General features: G+C 51.3%; 1 protein-coding gene across 1 annotated transcript; it reads left to right on the top strand.

Annotated features, from left to right (window-relative positions):
* The first annotated feature begins 237 nt into the window (after positions 1–237).
* Positions 238–19,094, top strand: CHRNB4 (cholinergic receptor nicotinic beta 4 subunit). Its single transcript, XM_060170227.1, has 6 exons — positions 238–406; positions 4,714–4,862; positions 12,442–12,486; positions 12,590–12,699; positions 13,784–14,771; positions 18,170–19,094. Exons 1-6 carry the CDS (start codon positions 352–354, stop codon positions 18,308–18,310), a joined length of 1,488 nt encoding a protein of 495 aa, XP_060026210.1. The 5' UTR covers positions 238–351; the 3' UTR covers positions 18,311–19,094.
* The last annotated feature ends 262 nt before the right edge of the window (positions 19,095–19,356 follow it).

Raw genomic sequence — 19,356 nt, forward strand, 5'->3', positions numbered from 1 at the left:
CTCCCTTCAGGGAAAGTTGGAGGCCGGAGTAGGTCGGGAAGTGCAGAGGCCAACCGCTGGGAGACGACCCTAGGCAGTTGGCCGAAAAGAGCTAGTCCTGCCGGGTTGGTGCCGGTCCCGCCCCTGGGGTCTCTTCTGCCCCGCCCCATCCCCTTGTGGGCGTAGCTCACAGCTGCTACCCCCAAGCGGGCTTGGCTGGGCTCTCCCCGGGGTCCTAGTGCCCGCCGTCACCACGACTTCAAACCTCCGAGGCCGTGGGCACCGGCTCTCACTCGCCTGCCCGCGGCCGCCGGTGCCCCGGTGGTCCGACCGCTGAACTCGCCTCGGCTGCCTCTCCAGCCCCCGCCCGTCATGAGAGGCCCGCTCCCCCTGCTCCTTTTCTCCCTGGTTGCCCTTTGTGGGCGAGGTGAGTTCTCTTCGGGGAAGGAGGGAGGGACGCCTGGGTCGGCCAGAGCCCGGCTGGACTGGCCACAGGTGGGAGGCAAGGGAGAGTGTCGAGCACCCAGGGGAGTGGCCCGAGATTGTCCGGGACGAATGGGGGCGTGGGCGGGGCTAAGCCCACTCGCGGCAGCAGGGGCGGGTCAGGATGAGTGGGTCTGCGACGTTTGGGGTGGGGACCGCCTGTCCTCTGCGCGGCCGCCAGGGCCACCCCCCATATGGAGCGCCTTTGGGCTGGGCAGCGGGGCTGAGTGGTACCCGCTTGACAGGCAGCTCTGCTTAATCCCAGCGCTACTGTAGATAGGGAAACTTAGCCTGAGGGTGGGGGGTGGCGCTACCCAACTCGCCAGCCCAAGTGTGTTTGGGGGTGGATCTCCTAGAAACACACTTTTATGGCACCTCTGCCTCTGGTCACCCACTCCTAGGGGTTGGCCGGCCGGGGCAGCCAGCTTGGCTGAGTGCGGGGCTGGTGAAGTGGAGCCTGCCCCTCAGGAACCTGCAGACACCCAGAAGGGAAATCCAGTCAGCCCTTCCAAGGCAGAGTCCAGATACGGTGAGGATTGTCTGCTCCCGGCCTCAGTCTCCCCACCTGAGTTCCAAGGACTCTTTCAGCTCCTTCCCTCCAGCCCAAGCTTGTCCTCCAAGCCCTAGTCAGCCTAGAGGACCAGGGCTATATCTTCCTTGGACAGAGACACACCACCAGGGTTGTTGGAGGTAAGGGGTAGGGGGACATATGAAGTTCCTATAGGGAAGCGGAGATCTCACCAAAGATGGTGTCTGCACTCCATGTGTGCATCCTGGATCTGTCACCACTTGCTCAGTGACCCTCTCTGGGCCTCAGTTTCCCTATCTGTTCTATGGGGATGATATGCCTTGACTGCATACTTAGGGACTCAGATGTGAGTCAGTTGCAGTGTTTCTTAAGGACGGTCCTGGGGCCACCTGCATCAGAAACACCCACTACACATCCCCAGGGCCCCATCCTAGGCTCACAGGATCAGAATCTCCGGAAGTGGAGCCTGGGAATCTGCATTTATACAAGTATCCGGGTGATTCTTGCACATGATTGGAGAAGCCACTGATAATATATTGTGAGCTTTTCGTAACACGTAAAAACCTCAACTTTCTGAAAAGAATCCATAGCTGCCTTTTAATAAATACAAATCTCTTGTTCCCTTCCTCAGTTAAGGACAAACATATGCCACTGAAAATCACGCTGCCTGTCAGATGCCCACTTGCCAAGATTCCACTGACCCTTGACTTTCTGTGGTTTGTATTCCAAACCAATAGGTATTGCCTTTCCATTTTACCCATATAGATTTTTACCATTAGCCCTGCTTTTTCAGACTGTACACACACTCACACGTTTTAGAATTCCAGCCATGGCTTCCTCTCAGGCTGTTCGTTAACCCCTTACTGGTGGGGAGCAGTTTTTCCAGAGAAGGCCAAGGAAGGCAAGGCCCTGGACAGAGGCAGGGCGGGCCCACTCCTTCTCAGAATCACTGGGTCATGACTGACCCCTAGTGGTGGCCTCTTTGTGTAACTGTGCCGGCCCCAGGGCTGGGAGGTGACCCCCAACTGTGCCCTAGAAGCTTCCACCTCTTCTGGGCCACCCCTGTCATCTGAGGGTGAGAGGCCTGTTCCTTGTCTTTTGAACCCGGCAGGCCTCACAGGCATAAAGCAGTAGACTGAAAAGCCTAAACAAATATAGTTTGGAAACCCCTCTGCCCCCCATGCATGTATACAAGTACAAACACAGGCACAGGCATGAGTACACACTTGGCTGTGGACACCAACATGGCTTCTGCAGGGACAGGCTCCTTATGGGGAAGTTAGCAAGGGCGCGAAAGAAGACACAGGGGTTAGGGGAGGGCCTCTAACTGGCTCTGCCTCTGACTTGCTGGGACTCCTTGAGTAAGTTCCTCGCCCTCTTTGGTCTCAGTTTCCCCAGATAAGAAATAGAGAGTGGGCTAAATGGTCTAAGGTTTTTGGAACCTCTTTCTCTGGATCCCACAACTGGTCCTCAAGATGGGTGAGGGTCCCTGGGGGCCAGCTGAATGACTGAGAGGCAGGACAGGCCCGAAGGTGAGCAACCTGAGCATCCCAGGTGGGCTTGGAGCAGGAACACAAGCCCCCGCAGCCTGCAGAGCAGCCCATGCCTCTCAGGTACCTAGGTACACCAGCCTCCTGGGGCTGCAGAGACGTGGGATCCAGCCTCCCCCAGCACTGCAGGGCTGGGGACCAGAAGCCTCAGATTCTGACCCGAGCTGTCCCAGACATGCTTGATGGACTTGGGCAAGTCACACCCTGCTGAAATGATGGGTCAACTCAAACATATATAATAAAGAGGGGCTATGGGAGAGACCCAGCTATAACCTGGGGCTACAGACTGGCTTCCAGGGTATTCAAGCAGCTGGCCTCTGGGAGGGGTCCAGGGTATGAGAGGCAGGGCTCAGTATGTAGGCCAAGCATCCACAGGACCCCCTCTGGACAGCCTGGGGCAGGTTGGGGGAGGGACAGTGGGCAGCGGGTGCCCTGGGAGCATCTTACACAGGCACTAAATGCTGCATTTGCTCCAGATAGGCAATGAGTTGGAAAGTGCGTGGAGCAGGCAGGGTGGTGGCTGCTCCCCGTGGCCGCGTGTCCAGCCCAGCACCCACCCAGGAGTCCACCTCAGACTTGCTCTGTCAGGCAGTTCACACTCTGGGCCCTCTGGCCGCATCCGGAGGGTGGGATTTGGTAAAACAGAGTGAACTGGCCCCTCAGCGGAGGATGCAATCCCAGTCCTGGGCCTGGTGAGCCGGCAGACCCAACCCCACCTCCTCAGCCTCCCTGATTCCCTTATCCTTTTCCCACTTTCTTGCCTGCCCCCCGACACTGTTTCCTCTGCACACCTGCATCTCTTCCCCTGTTCCTGGGGTCTCCTGCTCAGGTGTCCTTGACCTTCCTCTGAGGCTCCCTCTTTCCCAGGCCCCTCCCCAAACTGCCCTTACCTGACGTCACCAGAGTGAACGATGGAGTTCCTGAACCTCCCCTTCACTCCCAGACGTGTGAGGGAGATGGGACAAAGACCCAAATGCCACATGGCAAGAGATCTGGGCTGTGAAAAGGGGCAGATCTGGGGCTGTGGGAGCTCAGTGGGGCTCCCGGCCAGGTCAGGCTCCTTGCAGGAGGCTGTGTTTGCTGGCTCGCAGGTATGGTTCTGAGCGCAGACCTCTCCTTTAAGCTCCAGACCAGGAGCCAACTGCCAGCTGGACCCCTCCATTTGGTGTCTCAAGGTACACCCTGAACGCTGTAGGGCCAAGTCTGATCCCAGCAAACTCCCCCTAGCCCAGGCCTTTGCTCTTTCAGTGAAAGCGCCACCATCTCCCCAGCTCTGCACACAAACCCACGTTTGAATAATATCTCTCCTCCACTACACAGGAGGCTCCCTGAGGGCAGGAGCCAGGGTTTTTGCTGGCTGTTACCCCCAGCGCATAACACAATGCCTGGCACAAGAAAGACTCTCAGATATTTGACGGCTGGTCGCCGGGGGGCTGTCCTGGCAGAAGAAAGAGTGTGCTTGAAGATTTAGAAGTGAGACAATGAAGGCCACGTGGGGAAAGGAAAGCGGTATATATGGCCAAAACATACAGTACCTAGGCGTAGAGGTGGAGAGGTAAGAAGAGATCAGGTTGAGGAAGAAATGCTGGTGCCAAGGGGCTTTGGATGCCAAGCCGGAACGTTTGGATTTGAGTTCTGCCTACAGCTCTGAGAGGTTACGGGCAGGGATGGGCTCTGGTTCAGTAGCTGTAGCAAGACCACTCTGGCACTGAATGGGACATGATGGCAGGGGCAGAGTGGGGGTGGGGAGACCAGCAAGGAGGCTACTGGAAGAGCCTGGGGCAGGGTGGTGAGCCAGGACCAGGAGGGATGGAAAGGGGAGGACAGACTGAGAGATTTGGAAAGTAGAATAGACAGAACTGGGTGGCCCCTTGGATGAACCAAGGAAAGGGTCAAAATAGATGCCCAGGTTTTGGACTAGATGTCTAGAGTGTGGGGTGCCATTCATTGCTAGACGGAACAGGAGGAGGAAGATGTAGGGCGTGGGAGGAGAGAGCTGAGCTCTGTCTTGGGTAGATTTAATTTGAAGTCTCCAAGGAGAGGCAGGCCTGGCAGCCCCTTAGCTGCTCCAGCTGGCCCCGAGGGCACTTGTGCTCTCTGGCCCTCGCAGCTCTCCCTTTCACGCCATCAGCTGGATGAGGACCCAGCAGATCTGACTATGTGTTTTCCCAGGGGACTGCCGCGTGGCCAACGCGGAGGAGAAGCTCATGGATGACCTCCTGAACAAAACCCGCTACAACAACCTGATCCGCCCAGCCACCAGCTCCTCAGAGCTCATCTCCATCCAGCTGCAGCTCTCCCTGGCGCAGCTCATCAGTGTGGTAGGTACAGGGGGCAGCTGTGTCTTCCCCACGGCTGGACACAGTATGCTACGTGCTCCTCATATACATGCTCCCCTCAGAGCTGCTTCCAGGGGCAGGGCTCCAAACCTGTGCGTGGGGATGTGGAAAGGGCCACAGGGAAGATTAACAATGAGCCGTGGTTCCCTCAGGCACCTTCCTCAGCACTCCCTACGAGGCCCCACATCCACACATCAAGACCTGACAACCCTACTTTTGCACTCTGTAATCCATTCTTCACTTCCATACCTGCAGTGACCGCCCTCATTTACCCAGACCCTCAGCTGGCTAGACCGATGCAGCAGCTGCCTCTGGCCCTGTCCCTACACCTGGGCCTCTGGACCCATCGGTTTCTGTACCTAGTTCCTAACTCCCCCCAGTAGGTAGGGGGTATGTGAGGTCATCTGTTGAGCAGACTGGGGGAGATGATAGGGTAGAAGGAGGAGAAGCTTATGGCCATGTTGGAGGCCCACCTTGTCTATGGCAGGCCCATTGGCGGGCTACCCAGTGGACATTCCTGCCTCACAACTTCTTTGTTAATAAAACTATGACTTGATATTGGATACTCACGAACTTCATGGGCCCTTCTCCGGCCTCCTTGCCACGTATGGTTAAGTCGTAGCTAACCATGGTAATTCTATTCCTCCAGCCAATAATCAGCTAAGGCTTAGGCAAGAGCTGTAGCCCTGGCACTGGGATGTAGGGGCTGCCTAAAAGGGCGGGGGATCTCTGGGAAAGTTTTCCTTATACTCAAAAAGGGACCCAAGAAAAGATTTGCCATTTCCTGCCATAGACATTGTCACGTGAAGGTTTTATATTTGGAACTATGGCCTCCATCTTATGATTGTGGGGGGAAAAACAAGAGAATCACAGAGTCCTAACATCACTGTCAACAACCTAGAATCCCGACATCATTGAATTACTGCATTAACCAATGCTGAAATGATTGGCCTGCTCTCTTATGTGATATAACAGATGTCCTTATTGTTTTAGCCGCTCGTAGTTGGATGTTTTGTGGAACATCCAGCTATGCTTGAAGCCAAAGCATTTTAACTGGTTCTGGGATATGGATTGGCAGGTGACTCCAAACTGGGAAACTAGAGTGCACAAAGTGGGCAGGATATCCCTAGCAAAGAGAAGAGCACGTGCAAAGGCACAGACGGCATTTCTGGAATGAAAGAATCATGACTTAGAGGCCAAGTCAGGGGTCTCAAAGTTTAGGCAAATTCCTTAATTTATGCATATGGAAAAAGATCAGATGAACAACCTAGGACCTTGTCCAGGAGTTCTGGCGATGCCAGAAGTAGATCCCAAATTGCCTGACTCCCAGCCCTGCACACTGACTGGCCACTCCTTTTCCCAAGACCTTGCCAGCGCACTGGAAATCCACCGTGCCTCGCCTCCTGAGCCTTGGGAAGCCAACCAATGCGGCTGAGCCTCCTCTGGTCCGGTGGCTGCCTTCTTATTGCCACCCTCCCTCTCTAGCACACTCAGCCCTCACAAACCCAGCCCCTCCAACCTACAGCCCTCACTGAAAGCTTTGGCCAGATTAATGGCTGGCTTCCTCCCCTGGGAGGAAGCACAGCCCAAGAATGGGGGAGGGGTGAAAAGCCTGGGCTCTCTGTCCCTCTCCCCTCCGAAGGCCAACTGGAAGGAATAAGTGCTTCCAGCCAGGCCACTCCCAGGCTGGTGTCTGAGTGTTATTGTCCAGCCAAAGGCTTTTTGCTTAATGGAGTGAGCCCAGCTGCAGCCTTGCAGCTGCTGCGTTGCAGCTGCTGCCCTGGTGAGGGGGAACAGGAAGGCAGCTCTAGCCACACTTCCAGGCTAAGGCTGCCCCTGCCAGATCTGCTCTGTGGTCCCTGTGCGATAACAGAAGTTACCAGAAGGAGGAGGGCACACAGCCTCCAGCCCCATGCCTATGAGTGTAGCCCTGTGAGCTGTCATAATCCTGAAAGCTGTGTACAGAACAAATATGAGGTTTGGGGGGTTATTGTTCCTTTTGTATTTCAGGGTTTGGTTTTCAAGGAGGAAGGGTTATGGGCATAACCAGTTTAAAGATGGAAGTTTCTAGGGAGCAGGCAGGGAGTTTGTGCTGTGTAAGGCCAGCAAGCCTTCAGAAGCAGCTCTTTGGGAAGGCCAGGACTGCCTTTGGGAAGGCAGCTGTGTGGGAGTAAAGGGGACTAAGGCACCGGACTAAAGAAGGAGAGAACTTTCTGGGTGGTAGAAATGTTCTATACCTTGAAAGGAGGTGGGTTACCTGAATAATGCATTGTTAAAACTGATCAAACTGTACCCTTAAGATCTATGCATTTCACTGTATGAGAATTGTACCTCAACTTCACTGTATGTAAATTGTACCTCAACTTTAAAAAAATTATTTTTTAAGACAGATGAAGGTTTTCAACTTTCTGTAATGACAGAGTATCTTGTTGCAGATTAACTTTTCCACAAGAACAATTAGAAAAGGGGGACAAAAATGCCTGTCCTACCCCAAATCTGTTTGAAGGTCTTAGAGAGCTTAGCCAGGACTTGAAGGACCAGGATCCAGGAGGTGACCCTGATAGCTTCTGGTGCTTTTCCTGTTGTTTGATGATTGGTAAACAGTATAGAGCCAAGGGGCTAGGGAGCTGAGTACAGAGTGGTGGCTAAGAGGCTGGGAAGCCTAGCTGAATGCTTGGCACTCTTACAGGGCTAGGATGACACAAATTGGAATTGGAGCCCCACTAAGGAGGTGAGGACCTTGCAAGGAGCATCGCTAAGAGTCGAAATGAATCAAGAACAGACCAGCCCTCACAAAAACTAAAACCTGCTTTGAACCAGCTCAGTCACAGACTAGATGAAGGTGATCTGTCCTTCCTCTAACTGCCTGCCATAAAGCCAAAGTCAGTCGTCCCTGGAGGCAGATAAAGTCAGATAAAAACTTACTAGGCAGGCAATAAGACAAGACTAAATAAGAAAAAACGAAGAGAGAAAAGAAGAGAAACAGACACACAAATGATTCAAATATTGGCGTCATCAGACGTAGACTTTTAAATAACTACCGTTAAGATGGTAAAACTTATATGTATTTTACCACTATTAAAAATAAACAAAATAGGGCTTCCCTGGTGGCACAGTGGTTGAGAGTCTGCCTGCTGATGCAGGGGACACGGGTTTGTGCCCCGGTCTGGGAAGGTCCCACATGCCACAGAGCAGCTGGGCCCATGAGCCATGGCCGCTGAGCCTGCGCATCCGGAGCCTGTGCTCCGCAACGGGAGAGGCCACAACAGTGAGAGGCCCGTGTACCGCAAATAAATAAATAAAATAAATAAACATTCTTAAAATGTGATGCATTAATATGTTCAAGAAACTTATAATGATGGAGGTTAAAATTTATTAGATGGGTTTAATAGCAGATTGGTCATAGCAGAAGAGAAAGTTAATAAACAGGAAGAGAGGTCAAACGAAAATATCTAGACAAATTATAGAAAAAAGAAAGGAAAATACAGAAAAGAAGATAATATGATACAGGATAAAAATGTCAGGTCTAATGTGTATTTGGAGTTCCAGAAAGAATGGGAATAAAAATAAGAAGCAAAGGTTGAAGTGATACTGACTGAGAATTTTCCAAAACTAACTAAAGACATTAAGCTACACATGCAAGAGGCTCTGTGAACCCTATGGGGGGTAAATACAAAGAAAATCATACCCAGGTACATCATACTCAAACTCCTGACAACCAAAGAAAAAGAAAATCTTAAAAGCAGTCGGGGGAAACAAAAGTCAGAAGCAACAATAAAACTAACAGCTGAAAATGGAAGCCAGAAAATTGAATGACATTTTTTAAGTGCTGCAAGAAAACACTGCAAACCTAGAAATATACCACCAGTAAAAATATAATTAAAAATGAAGGTGACGGGCTTCCCTGGTGACGCAGTGGTTGAGAGTCCACCTGCCGATGCAGGGGACAAGGGTTCGTGCCCCGGTCCTGGAAGATCCCACATGCCGTGGAGCGGCTGGGCCCGTGAGCCATGGCCGCTGAGCCTGCGCGTCCAGAGCCTGTGCTCTGCAACAGGAGAAGCCACAACAGTGAGAGGCCCACATACCGCAAAACCAAAAACCAAAAACCAAAAAACAAAAAAAACAAAAAAAAAATGAAGGTGAGGGCTTCCCTGGTGGCACAGTGGTTAAGAATCTGCCTACCAATGCAAGGGACACGGGTTCGAGCTCTGGCCTGGGAAGATCCCACATGCCATGGAGCAACTAAGCCTGTGGGCCACAACTACTGAGCCTGAGCTCTAGAGCCCGCAAGCCACAACTACTGAGCCCACGTGCCACAACTACTGAAGCCTGTGCACCTAGAGCCTGTGCTCTACAACAAGAGAAGCCACGACAATGAGAAGCCCTCACACCACAACGAAGAGTAGCCCCCACTCACTGCAACTAGAGAAAGCCTGCGCACAGCAACGAAGACCCAACACAGCCATAAATAAATAAATAAATTTATTTATTTAAAAAAAAAAGGAAGGTGAAATAAAGATGTTTTCAGGAGAGAGAGAGAAAGAATTTAATACAAGAAGACCCAATACGGAAAATGATCCCAGATGGAAATATAGAAATGTAGGAAAGAATGAAGCACAACAGAAAGGGTAAATATATGGGTGAATTTGAATTGATATTGACAGTATAAGAAAACAGAAAAAAATATCTTGCAAGGTTTTAATTATATGTAGAATTAGATACATGACAATAACCCAAAAGTAAGGAGGGGGTAGATAAAATTGAAATGTTCTAAAGTTCTTGCCTTGTTCTGGAAGTGATGAAATAACTAATTTATATTAGATGCTAAAAAGTCAAGTATATGCATATTGCAGACTCCAGAGTAACTACCTAAAGAAGAGTCACATTAATATCGGGAGAAATGGGTAATAAAATCGTTAATCCAAAATAAGGCAAGAAAAGAGAGAAGAGAATAAACAGAAAACAGATGGTAGGTTTAAACCCAAATTTATCAGTAACTACACTGAATGTAAATGGCCTAAATACTCTAATTAAAACAAGACATTTGGGGTTGGGGGGAGACAATTGGCATGCATCCTCTCTTTCCTCTTCCCATCTACCCCTCAACAGTCTGGAATGTGGGTGTAATGACTGGAGCTGCAGCAGTCATTGTGGACCATGCAGATGAGAGCCACACTCTAGGTATGGTAGAGAAGAAATCTGGAAGGAACCTGGGTCCCTAATTTGTAGAGCAAAGCCACCATATTACAGGTATACCTCAGAGATACTGCAGGTTTGGTTTCAGACCACTGCAACACAGTGAATATCACCATAAAGCAAGTCACATGATTTTTTTTGGTTTCCCAGTGCATATAAAACTTATGTTTACACTATGCTGTAGTCTATTCAGTGTGCAATAGCATTATGTCTAAAAAACAATGTACATAACTTAAGTTTAAAATACTTTATTGCTAAAAAATGCTAACCATCATCTGAGCCTTCAGTGGGTTGTAATATTTTGCAGTAGTAACATCAAAGATACTGATCACAGATCACTGTAACAAATACAGTAATAATGAAAAAGTTTAAAATATTGCAAAAATTACCAAAATGTGACACAGAGGCACGAAGTAAGCAAGTGCTGTTGGAAAAATGGTGCCAATAGATGCTCCACACAGAGTTGCCACAAAACTCTGATTTTGAAAAAATGCAGTATCTGTGATGCACAATAAAACGAGGTATGCCTGTACGTCCAAACTGTTACAAGAGAGAAATAAACTTATTTAAGGCAGTGTTACTCTGGCTCTCTGTGACTGGCAACTGGACCTTTTTCTACTGATATGATTACCTAGTTAAAGGAAGTGATTCCCAAGCTGATATCAAGATGCTGGAAGTTATCTTGGTGAAGAGGAGGCAGGGAAATTGGTACAGACTGAGAGCACAAGACACATTTGGAGAACTAAAGAAGGCCAGGGCGGATGTCAGGGGAAGGGCATAGAATAAAGGTGAAATGAAGCCGGGAAAGTTGGCAAGACCTTGCAGACCCTGTGAAGGAGCTGGATTTTTATTTTATATGTGAAGGAAGCCACAGAATTGACCTAAGTAAAAATAGGATTAAGGGGGAAATGGCAGGAACTTTGGAAGTTTCTTCTAGCTGCAGAGGAAGAATAGATGTGTGTCTGTATGGGGTATGTGTGCAGAGTGGTCATAGACCAGTTGGGAGGGCCTTGCAGTGGTTCAGGTGAGAGATGGATTATGGTGGCCTGGATTATTGTGGTAGGATTCTTATATTCTTCAGAAAATATTTATTTCACATCTGATACATCCCAGATACCCTTCTAGGTGCTGTCTGCCCTCAAGGAACTTAGATGCTAGTAGGAGGTGGCATATAATACACAAATAGAGGTGGCCAGTGGTGATAAGAGCTATAAAGAAAAATGAAGCAGGGGTGACGCAGTGGTTAAGAATCCGCCTGCCAGTGCAGAGGACATGGGTTCGAGCCCTGGTCCGGGAAGATCCCACATGCCGCGGAGCGACTAAGCCCATGTGCCACAACTACTAAGCCTGTGCTCTAGAGCCCGCGAGCCACAGCTACTGCAGCCCGCATGCCTAGAGCCTGTGCTCTGCAACAAAGAGAAGCCACCAAAATGAGAATCCCGCACGCTGCAACAAAGAGTAGCCCCTGCTCGCCACAACTAGAGAAAGCCTGTGCACAGCAACGAAGACCCAACGCAGCCAAAAAATTAATTAATTAATTTTTTTAAAAAAAGAAGAAAAATGAAGCAGGGAGAGAGGGGAACGGGGTGCTATTTTATGTAGAAAGGTCAGGGAAGACCTGAAGAAGGTGAGGAAGTCAGCTGTGTGGAATTCCAGGAAGAGAGAATAACATGTGCAAAGGCAGAAGCAAAGAGACACGTATAGCTGAAGTGGGATGAGCAAACAGGAAAGTGTTGAGGTAAGAGTTACTAGAGCTAATAGGGATGGAGGTGGGGGAGGGGGGCAGATCATGGATGTCCTTGTAGGCCCTGGGCAGAACTTTGGCTTTCACTTTAGATGAGATGGGAGGGGAGTGGAGGGTTTCAGCAGAGAGATGTAGTCTGAGGAGCTGAGATTTTAAAAGGATTACCCACATTGCTCTATAGAGAATAGACTAAAGGCAGGCCAAGAAAGAGCAGGAAGGCCAGTTGGGAGGTTACTGCAACAGTCCAGGTAACAGATGATGGTGGCAGAGGAGATGGGGAGAAGCAGACAAATTTGAGACTCATGTAGGCGGTACAACCTACAGGACTTACTGATGGATCAGAGAGCAAGGGATCAGGGCCGACTGCCAGGTTTCTGGCTTGTGGAATTGTATGGCTGGGGGATGCCATTCACTGAGATGGCAGTGCCAGTGGAGGCCCAGGTCTGGGTGAAGATCATGAGGTTTGTCGCAGGCATGTCGGGTGGGAAATACGTCTGAGCCCTCCGAGGATGTTAAGTTGGTGGTTGGTCACATGGCCCTGGAGCTCGGAGACTTTTGCTTGATAAAGTGTGGTCTATCACCTCCTAACAGGTGAACTGATAACCTCATTTCCCTCCCCAGAATGAGCGAGAACAGATCATGACCACCAATGTCTGGCTGAAACAGGTAAGTGCCCTGCAGGGTCCCCAGCCCAAGGAGGCGTTTTCTCCAGGGCTGCCCCTTGGCGGCGAGGGACCTACAAGTGACGGGGCCTTGCCTGTCTGCTCAGGAATGGACAGACTACCGCCTGGCCTGGAACAGCTCCCGCTATGAGGGTGTGAACATCCTGAGGATCCCCGCAAAGCGCGTCTGGCTGCCTGACATCGTGCTTTACAACAAGTTAAGTGGCAGGGCTGGCCAAGGTGGTGAGGGCCAGGCCTCCAGTCCTGTGCTTCACCCAGACTTCCAAGCGGTCAGGCTGCAAGAGGAATTAGAGATGAGCAGAGCCAGCACCCTCAGTTACAGATGGGGAATTGGAGGCCAGAGATGGGGAGGGCCTTGCGACTCACTCAGGCACAGCTGGGACCGGGGCCACCATCCTGACCCCAAGTCCAGTGCTCTTTCTGTCCTCCATACTGTCCTCTTTCTTTCTAAACTTGCTTTTTAATTTATTTATTTATTTATTTATTTTTGGCTCTTCGTTTCTGTGCGAGGGCTTTCTCTAGTTGCAGCGAGCGGGGGCCACTCTCCATCGCGGTGCGCAGGCCTCTCACTATCGCAGCCTCTCTTGTTGCGGAGCATAGGCTCCAGACACGCGGGCTCACTAGTTGTGGCTCACGGGCCTAGTTGCTCCGCGGCATGTGGGATCTTCCCAGACCAGGGCTCGAACCCGTGTCCCCTGCATTGGCAGGCGGATTCTCAAACCACTGCACCACCAGGGAAGCCCCATACTGTCCTCTTTCTGACCTTCGGTTGCTTTGTCAGTATTGGGTGTTGGTAGCACTGACTTGATATGCATAAATATCTCAGGTAGGTGGAGAGGGATAAAGAGACTTCCCAGGTCGCAGTTGCACCAGCAGAAGCGAGAAATGATTACGAGTAGGTGATCTAAGGACAGAAAGACCTGACTTCAAATCTTAGCTGTACTGCTTACTAGTTTTCTGACCTTGAAGAGGACAGCTAACTTCTCTGAGCCTTGTTTTTCCCATCTGTAAAATGGGGATGATAATAATATCTACCTCATTGGACTGTTGTGAGGCTTAAATGAGCAAATCTATGTAAAGCCTTCACGCTGTTTCATGGCAGGGCTCTCGCCGCCAGGCAGTTGCCAAGTAAAGCAGGCCTTTCCAGTGAGGGCATGGGGGTTTGGAAGAGTGATTAGTGAGAAATAATCCTGCAGGGCTCTTTGGCGAGTTCTAAGAACAGCCAGGCATCATCTATGGATTTCATGATATTCTCCTCCGTGCCCTGTCCCCACCCCCAGTGCCGACGGTACCTACGAGGTGTCTCTCTATACCAATGTGGTGGTCCGCTCCAATGGCAGCATCATGTGGCTGCCCCCTGCCATCTACAAGAGTGCCTGCAAGATCGAGGTGAAGCACTTCCCCTTTGACCAGCAGAACTGCACCCTCAAGTTCCGCTCTTGGACCTACGACCACACAGAGATCGACATGGTCCTCAAGTCACCCACGGCCAGCATGGATGACTTCACCCCCAGTGGTGAATGGGACATAGTTGCCCTCCCTGGGCGAAGGACAGTGAACCCGCAGGACCCCAGCTACGTGGACGTGACTTACGACTTCATCATCAAGCGCAAGCCGCTCTTCTACACCATCAACCTCATCATCCCCTGCGTGCTCATCACCTCCCTGGCCATCCTCGTCTTCTACCTGCCCTCCGACTGCGGCGAGAAGATGACGCTGTGCATCTCCGTGCTGCTGGCGCTCACCGTCTTCCTGCTGCTCATCTCCAAGATCGTGCCGCCCACCTCCCTCGACGTGCCGCTCATCGGCAAATACCTCATGTTCACCATGGTGCTGGTTACCTTCTCCATCGTCACCAGCGTCTGTGTGCTCAACGTGCACCACCGCTCACCCAGCACGCACACCATGGCGCCCTGGGTCAAGCGCTGCTTCCTACACAAGCTGCCCACTTTCCTTTTCATGAAGCGCCCTGACAGCAGCCCCTCCAGGGCCCCCCAGCCCAGCCAGGCTCACCTGACCAAGTCCAAGGCCGCCACCACCGCCTCGGCCATGGGCCCCGCCAGCTCCTCCAACCTCTACGGGAACTCCACGTACTTTGTGAACCCTGCCTCTGCAGCTCCCAAGTCTCCAGCCGGCTCTGACTCAGCGGGTATCCCCAGGGATTTCCGGCTGAGGTCTTCTGGGAGGTTCAAGCAGGATGTGCAGGAGGCTTTAGAGGGTGTCAGCTTCATTGCCCAGCACATGAAGAGTGACGATCAGGACCAGAGTGTAAGTTGCTAGCCCAGCCCCCAACACCCGCCCAATGGAAGAGGCTGGGATAATATAGTCAGTTTCCCATTTCCTGAAGTTAATTCATGAGACAAGGGTTCTCAAACTCTTTGTTTGAATAAGGGATCCAAGACTGAAATGAGTTTTATTCTAGTTTCGTGCACTGAGGGATAGGAAGGAAGTACAAGTGATGCTTTTTGGTTTGTTGTGGGTTCCCCAAAAGCAGAGCCTGATGTAAGCACCTGGGCAGAGGGAGTTTTTTTGAGAAGTGATCCCCAGGAAGCACAGTGAGGAAGTGGAGAAAGTGAGACAGGGAAAGGCGGAAAACCAATGTCGGTATCAGTGAGCAGGATACTGCCACGGGCTCTGGAGGCTAGTCCAGTCAGAGAGCCTCTGCGGGAGCCGGAAGCATGGAAGCAACTCTCAGAATCACCCCCCAGGAGGGAGGAGGGTATTTGCCCATTAGCTCCCATCCCCAAGGCTCTAGTAACCTTGGGGGCATTAACTCCCCTGCACTTCCTGTTTTTGCCAGCTGGTTGTGGAGCAAGCAGTTTTGGTGCTAGAGGAAGCCCTGGGGCAGAGAAGAGAGGAGAAGCAGGCAGAAAGTGGAAGGCTGCTGTGGGCTGGAAAATAATTCTGCAGCCTTTAGGGACGCAGGTGGGCCAGGGCACCAAGGGCATATGCTCCCATCCTTGTCAGGCTTGCCAAGAAGCCATACAAACATTTATAACTCTTAGGAGTATAGAACCATCCATTTAAATATTATTGCTACCAGGATAATAAATTATCAAGTACAATTACAGATTTCTAAAAAGAGGTTAAGTTTACTTCCACAGGACAAAGCCGTGAGCTCTAGAGTTTAGGTGTCTTGACTGACTCCTTTGAAGGTAATGCTTCAAAGGACAATTTTATAACTAAACACAGAACGTGATGGTACGGTTAGAAATTTTCACACACATTTCCAGACTGGGTTGGAGAACAAGTTTCAGACTCTTGGGAATGTTCGCATTCTAACACCTTATCAAATCAGATTCTTTGAACAGGTTTTTACGCCACAACAAGCAGCTGCATGTGAAAAAGAGAGCATCGCCTTGTTCTTACCTTTCTGTGATTCCTTTTCACTAGCCACATTCTCAAGGGAAAGCAAGGGGATTCCATTATTTAGTGCCAAGAGAAAAGAGCAGGGTGGAAAAGCTCCAAAATTACACTGTGAAAAAAAGAAAGAATTGCTAACAAGCGGAATATGGGACACAAGTTCTTCTACACCCTTGTCCTCAGAGTGTGGTCCTTGGACCAGCAGCACCGGTCTCACCTGGGAGCTGTTTAGAAATGCTGCATCTCAGGCCCCACCCCAGACCTGCTGGCTTAGCAGCTACATTTTCACCAGATCCCCAGGGGGTTCCTAGGCTCTGTCCAGTTTGAGAAGCACAGCTCTATAGGATTATCAGATTTCACTTTCTAAAAAATTAATTTAGTTATGCTTGCTTTAGTTCAGAACCATTCAGTAGCTCAGTATCACCTAATTCATTGACTCCCAAATATTAATATACAGACTGGGGCCCTCCTGGTTAATTAGGAACCACTTGGGCAACTTTTCAAAATACAGCTTTGGGGCCACCTGTTCTGACTGAGCTGGGATCTCTGTGGGAGGTGGTCCAGCAGCTGCATTTTTTACCAGATCCCCGCTGGTTCCTGTGCATATGCAGGTTGAGAAACTGGTCTCCTGCAGCCCTGGCTGAGCCACCCGCATCCTGAGCTCTCTCTTCTAAAGGTCTCACCACCCCGTAGACACTCACAGGCCTCTGCCTCTTTCTAACTCAATTAATTAAAAGCATTTTGTGGGAAGGAGCCAGGCAGGGCCCACAGTTATTATATTTGCCAGTGTTCATTGAGCTCCAACCACACATCAGGCACTCTACCAGGAAGTGACATACGTTACTGCTAATTCTGCCAGGAACCTGTGAAGTGTCATTTACTTGAATCCCGATTCTACAATAGAAAAAAAATCTAGGCCCAGAGAGGCTCATTAACTGGCCCAAGGTCACACAGCTGGCACAGAGCAGAGCCAAGCTCCATACTCAGATCTTTCTGACGTCATTAACATTCCTTGCCCTTCGCACTGAACTGACACGCGTGGGGGCCTTACTGGTTGATCGACTTTCTCATGTCTAGCTGGAGAGAAGAGGCTTTCTTCCCTTCCAGAGCATGCCCGCCCCTAAGCCAGCCTGGGCTGTTTCTCATCTTCAGCACTTTCACCCTCCCTGGTGATTAACTGGTCACTATAAATAGCACAAAAATATAAAAAGAGGGGAAAAGGAGTGTACACACACTCACGCACACACGCGCGTGCACACACACACGGTTGTTTGCAATTAGGGCTGTCATAAAGAAACCCAAGAGTGCCGTGTGGAAAGTGGGCGGTGCCTGCTGCATCTAGGAAACAGACAGCAGCTGTGTTTGGCTGGGGGTGTGTTTGGTGGGGCTGGTTGAGCAGGGATCATCCTGGAGGGGAGATGCACACCACTGACCAGGGCTCTGACAAATTGGGTCACTGACATCGCTTGCCCATTGCTGCCCGAATTTCCAGCTCCAGAGCCCCTGCTGAGTTCTGCTGATGCAGCCATTCTCCACCAGGACAAGTACGCATGCAGAAGGATCCAGACAGGCCGGGGTGTGCAAGCGGGTGAGGGGAAGGGAGACCAGAATGCTGGGTCTCTCTGGGGGCATCTCCCCCAGGCCAAGGAGGCAGGCACGTCTGTGGTGGAGCCTCAGGAGGCTAGCCATGTTTCTGCCAATCCTAAACCCCACACCTGGGCCTGAGAAGATGGGGGGCAGGGAAGGAGGTGGAGAGAAACCCAGATGATGGGGAAGGAGGCTGGGTCTTAATTACAGGAACTAGCAGACACTGCCGTTAATGGAACTGAGCAAATTAAACAGGATTTCCAGGTGTCCTGCGGGTCCCATTGCCCAAGCCCCTCTCAGCTAGGTGCACCTCAAGTCTTCCTTTGGGCAAAGCCAGCTCAGGCAGGGGGCTTGGGGTGAAAAGGAGAGCAGGGGCCTGTGATCCTCAGGTTTCATTCCCCTTATTTATAATCCAGTTCGGTTTCGAATCACATATGTGGCGTTAATAACCCCTTCCATTCCTAACCTTCCCATACAGCCTGGTTCCCAGTGGCTCCCTGATGCCATGCAGGGTGGGTAGGGGTGGATTGAGGACCCGAGAAGCACCCAGGTACCCAGCTGAAAGACCAGCCTCAGACTCAGAACTTACCAGTCCATGTTCTAAGTGGCCTACGGGGTCCCTGGCCAGATAGTGAGGCCCCAGCTTGGGGAAGGAGGGAAAGCAGGGAGGACCTCCGCGCTCGGTGCCTGTAACCGGCCCCTCTGTCTGCCCACAGGTCATTGAGGACTGGAAGTACGTGGCCATGGTGGTGGACCGGCTGTTCCTGTGGGTGTTCGTGGTTGTGTGTGTGCTCGGCACTGTGGGGCTCTTCCTACCTCCCCTCTTCCAGACCCACACACCTTCTGAAGGGCCCTAGGCTGCCCTGCATGTCTGAGGCCCCCAGGATGTGGGGTGAGATGACGTGAGTGGCCAGACGGACAGTCTGCTGCTTCCTTCTGGGTCACGGCTGATGAGGCCCTAAATAAATGAGTCTGTCAGCCATCAGCCCCATCAAACAGCCATGGTCATGGGAGGGGCAAGGATGGGGGAGCCTGGACCGTCCTCTCTGAAGGCCTTGGAGGAACCCCAGGAAACCCGCTGCAGGAGGGTCCTTGGATACCGTAATTCCGGCTTGGCTTCCTTCCCTGCAGCAGGCACTGGGGATAAAGATGCGTGTAGCAGTGGCACCCACAGTGTGCCAGGCATCTGACCTGCATGCCGGCTTACCTCTCGCTCCATCTCCCTGCACTCCTCCTTGTCCACTAGGTTCACTGGCCTTCTTTCAGTCCCTCACGTGCTTCAAGATCTTCCCAGCTTAGAGCCTCTGCATTTGCTGTACATTCTACCCAAACCTTCTTCCCCAGATGTCTCGTAAGCTCTTCCCACGGCTGCATCATTCAGGGCTCTGCTCCGATCCATCATCTGTCCAATGTCACCTACCCCAGGGGCCTTCCCCAGTCACTCATCCCAAAGCATTCCCCCCACAGCCACATTACCCCGACACCTTCCTCCAGCAGCCCTCGGTACCCAAGACTCTCATCCGCTAGAGTGTGAGCTCCGTGAGAGCAGGGACCTGGCCCTTCGTGTTTGCTGTGGTATCCTCAGGGCCTAGGACAGAGCTCGGCCCATAGTAGGTGCTCAATAAATGTTTGTTGAATGAAGACATGGCTCCTATTCCTCCTTCAATCTCAGATTAACCCTCCCCTCAGCAGCTTTCCCTTGTTCCCCACCTGAAAGGAATGGCTCTCTCCTCCATGCTCCCCGGCCCTGGTCATGTTCTGCTTTTTATCCCGGCTGGGTCAGGTGTGTCTCCCTCACAGAGGCTCTGATTGGTTTCCCCTACATACTGCCTTTTGAACAGTGCCTGGCAAGTCGTAAGCACTCAAAATACTTGTGTGATGGAGGAGGACTTTTCAAAAAATC

The sequence above is a fragment of the Lagenorhynchus albirostris genome, chromosome 1, assembly GCF_949774975.1.
Source record: "Lagenorhynchus albirostris chromosome 1, mLagAlb1.1, whole genome shotgun sequence".
Lineage (NCBI taxonomy): Eukaryota > Metazoa > Chordata > Mammalia > Artiodactyla > Delphinidae > Lagenorhynchus > Lagenorhynchus albirostris.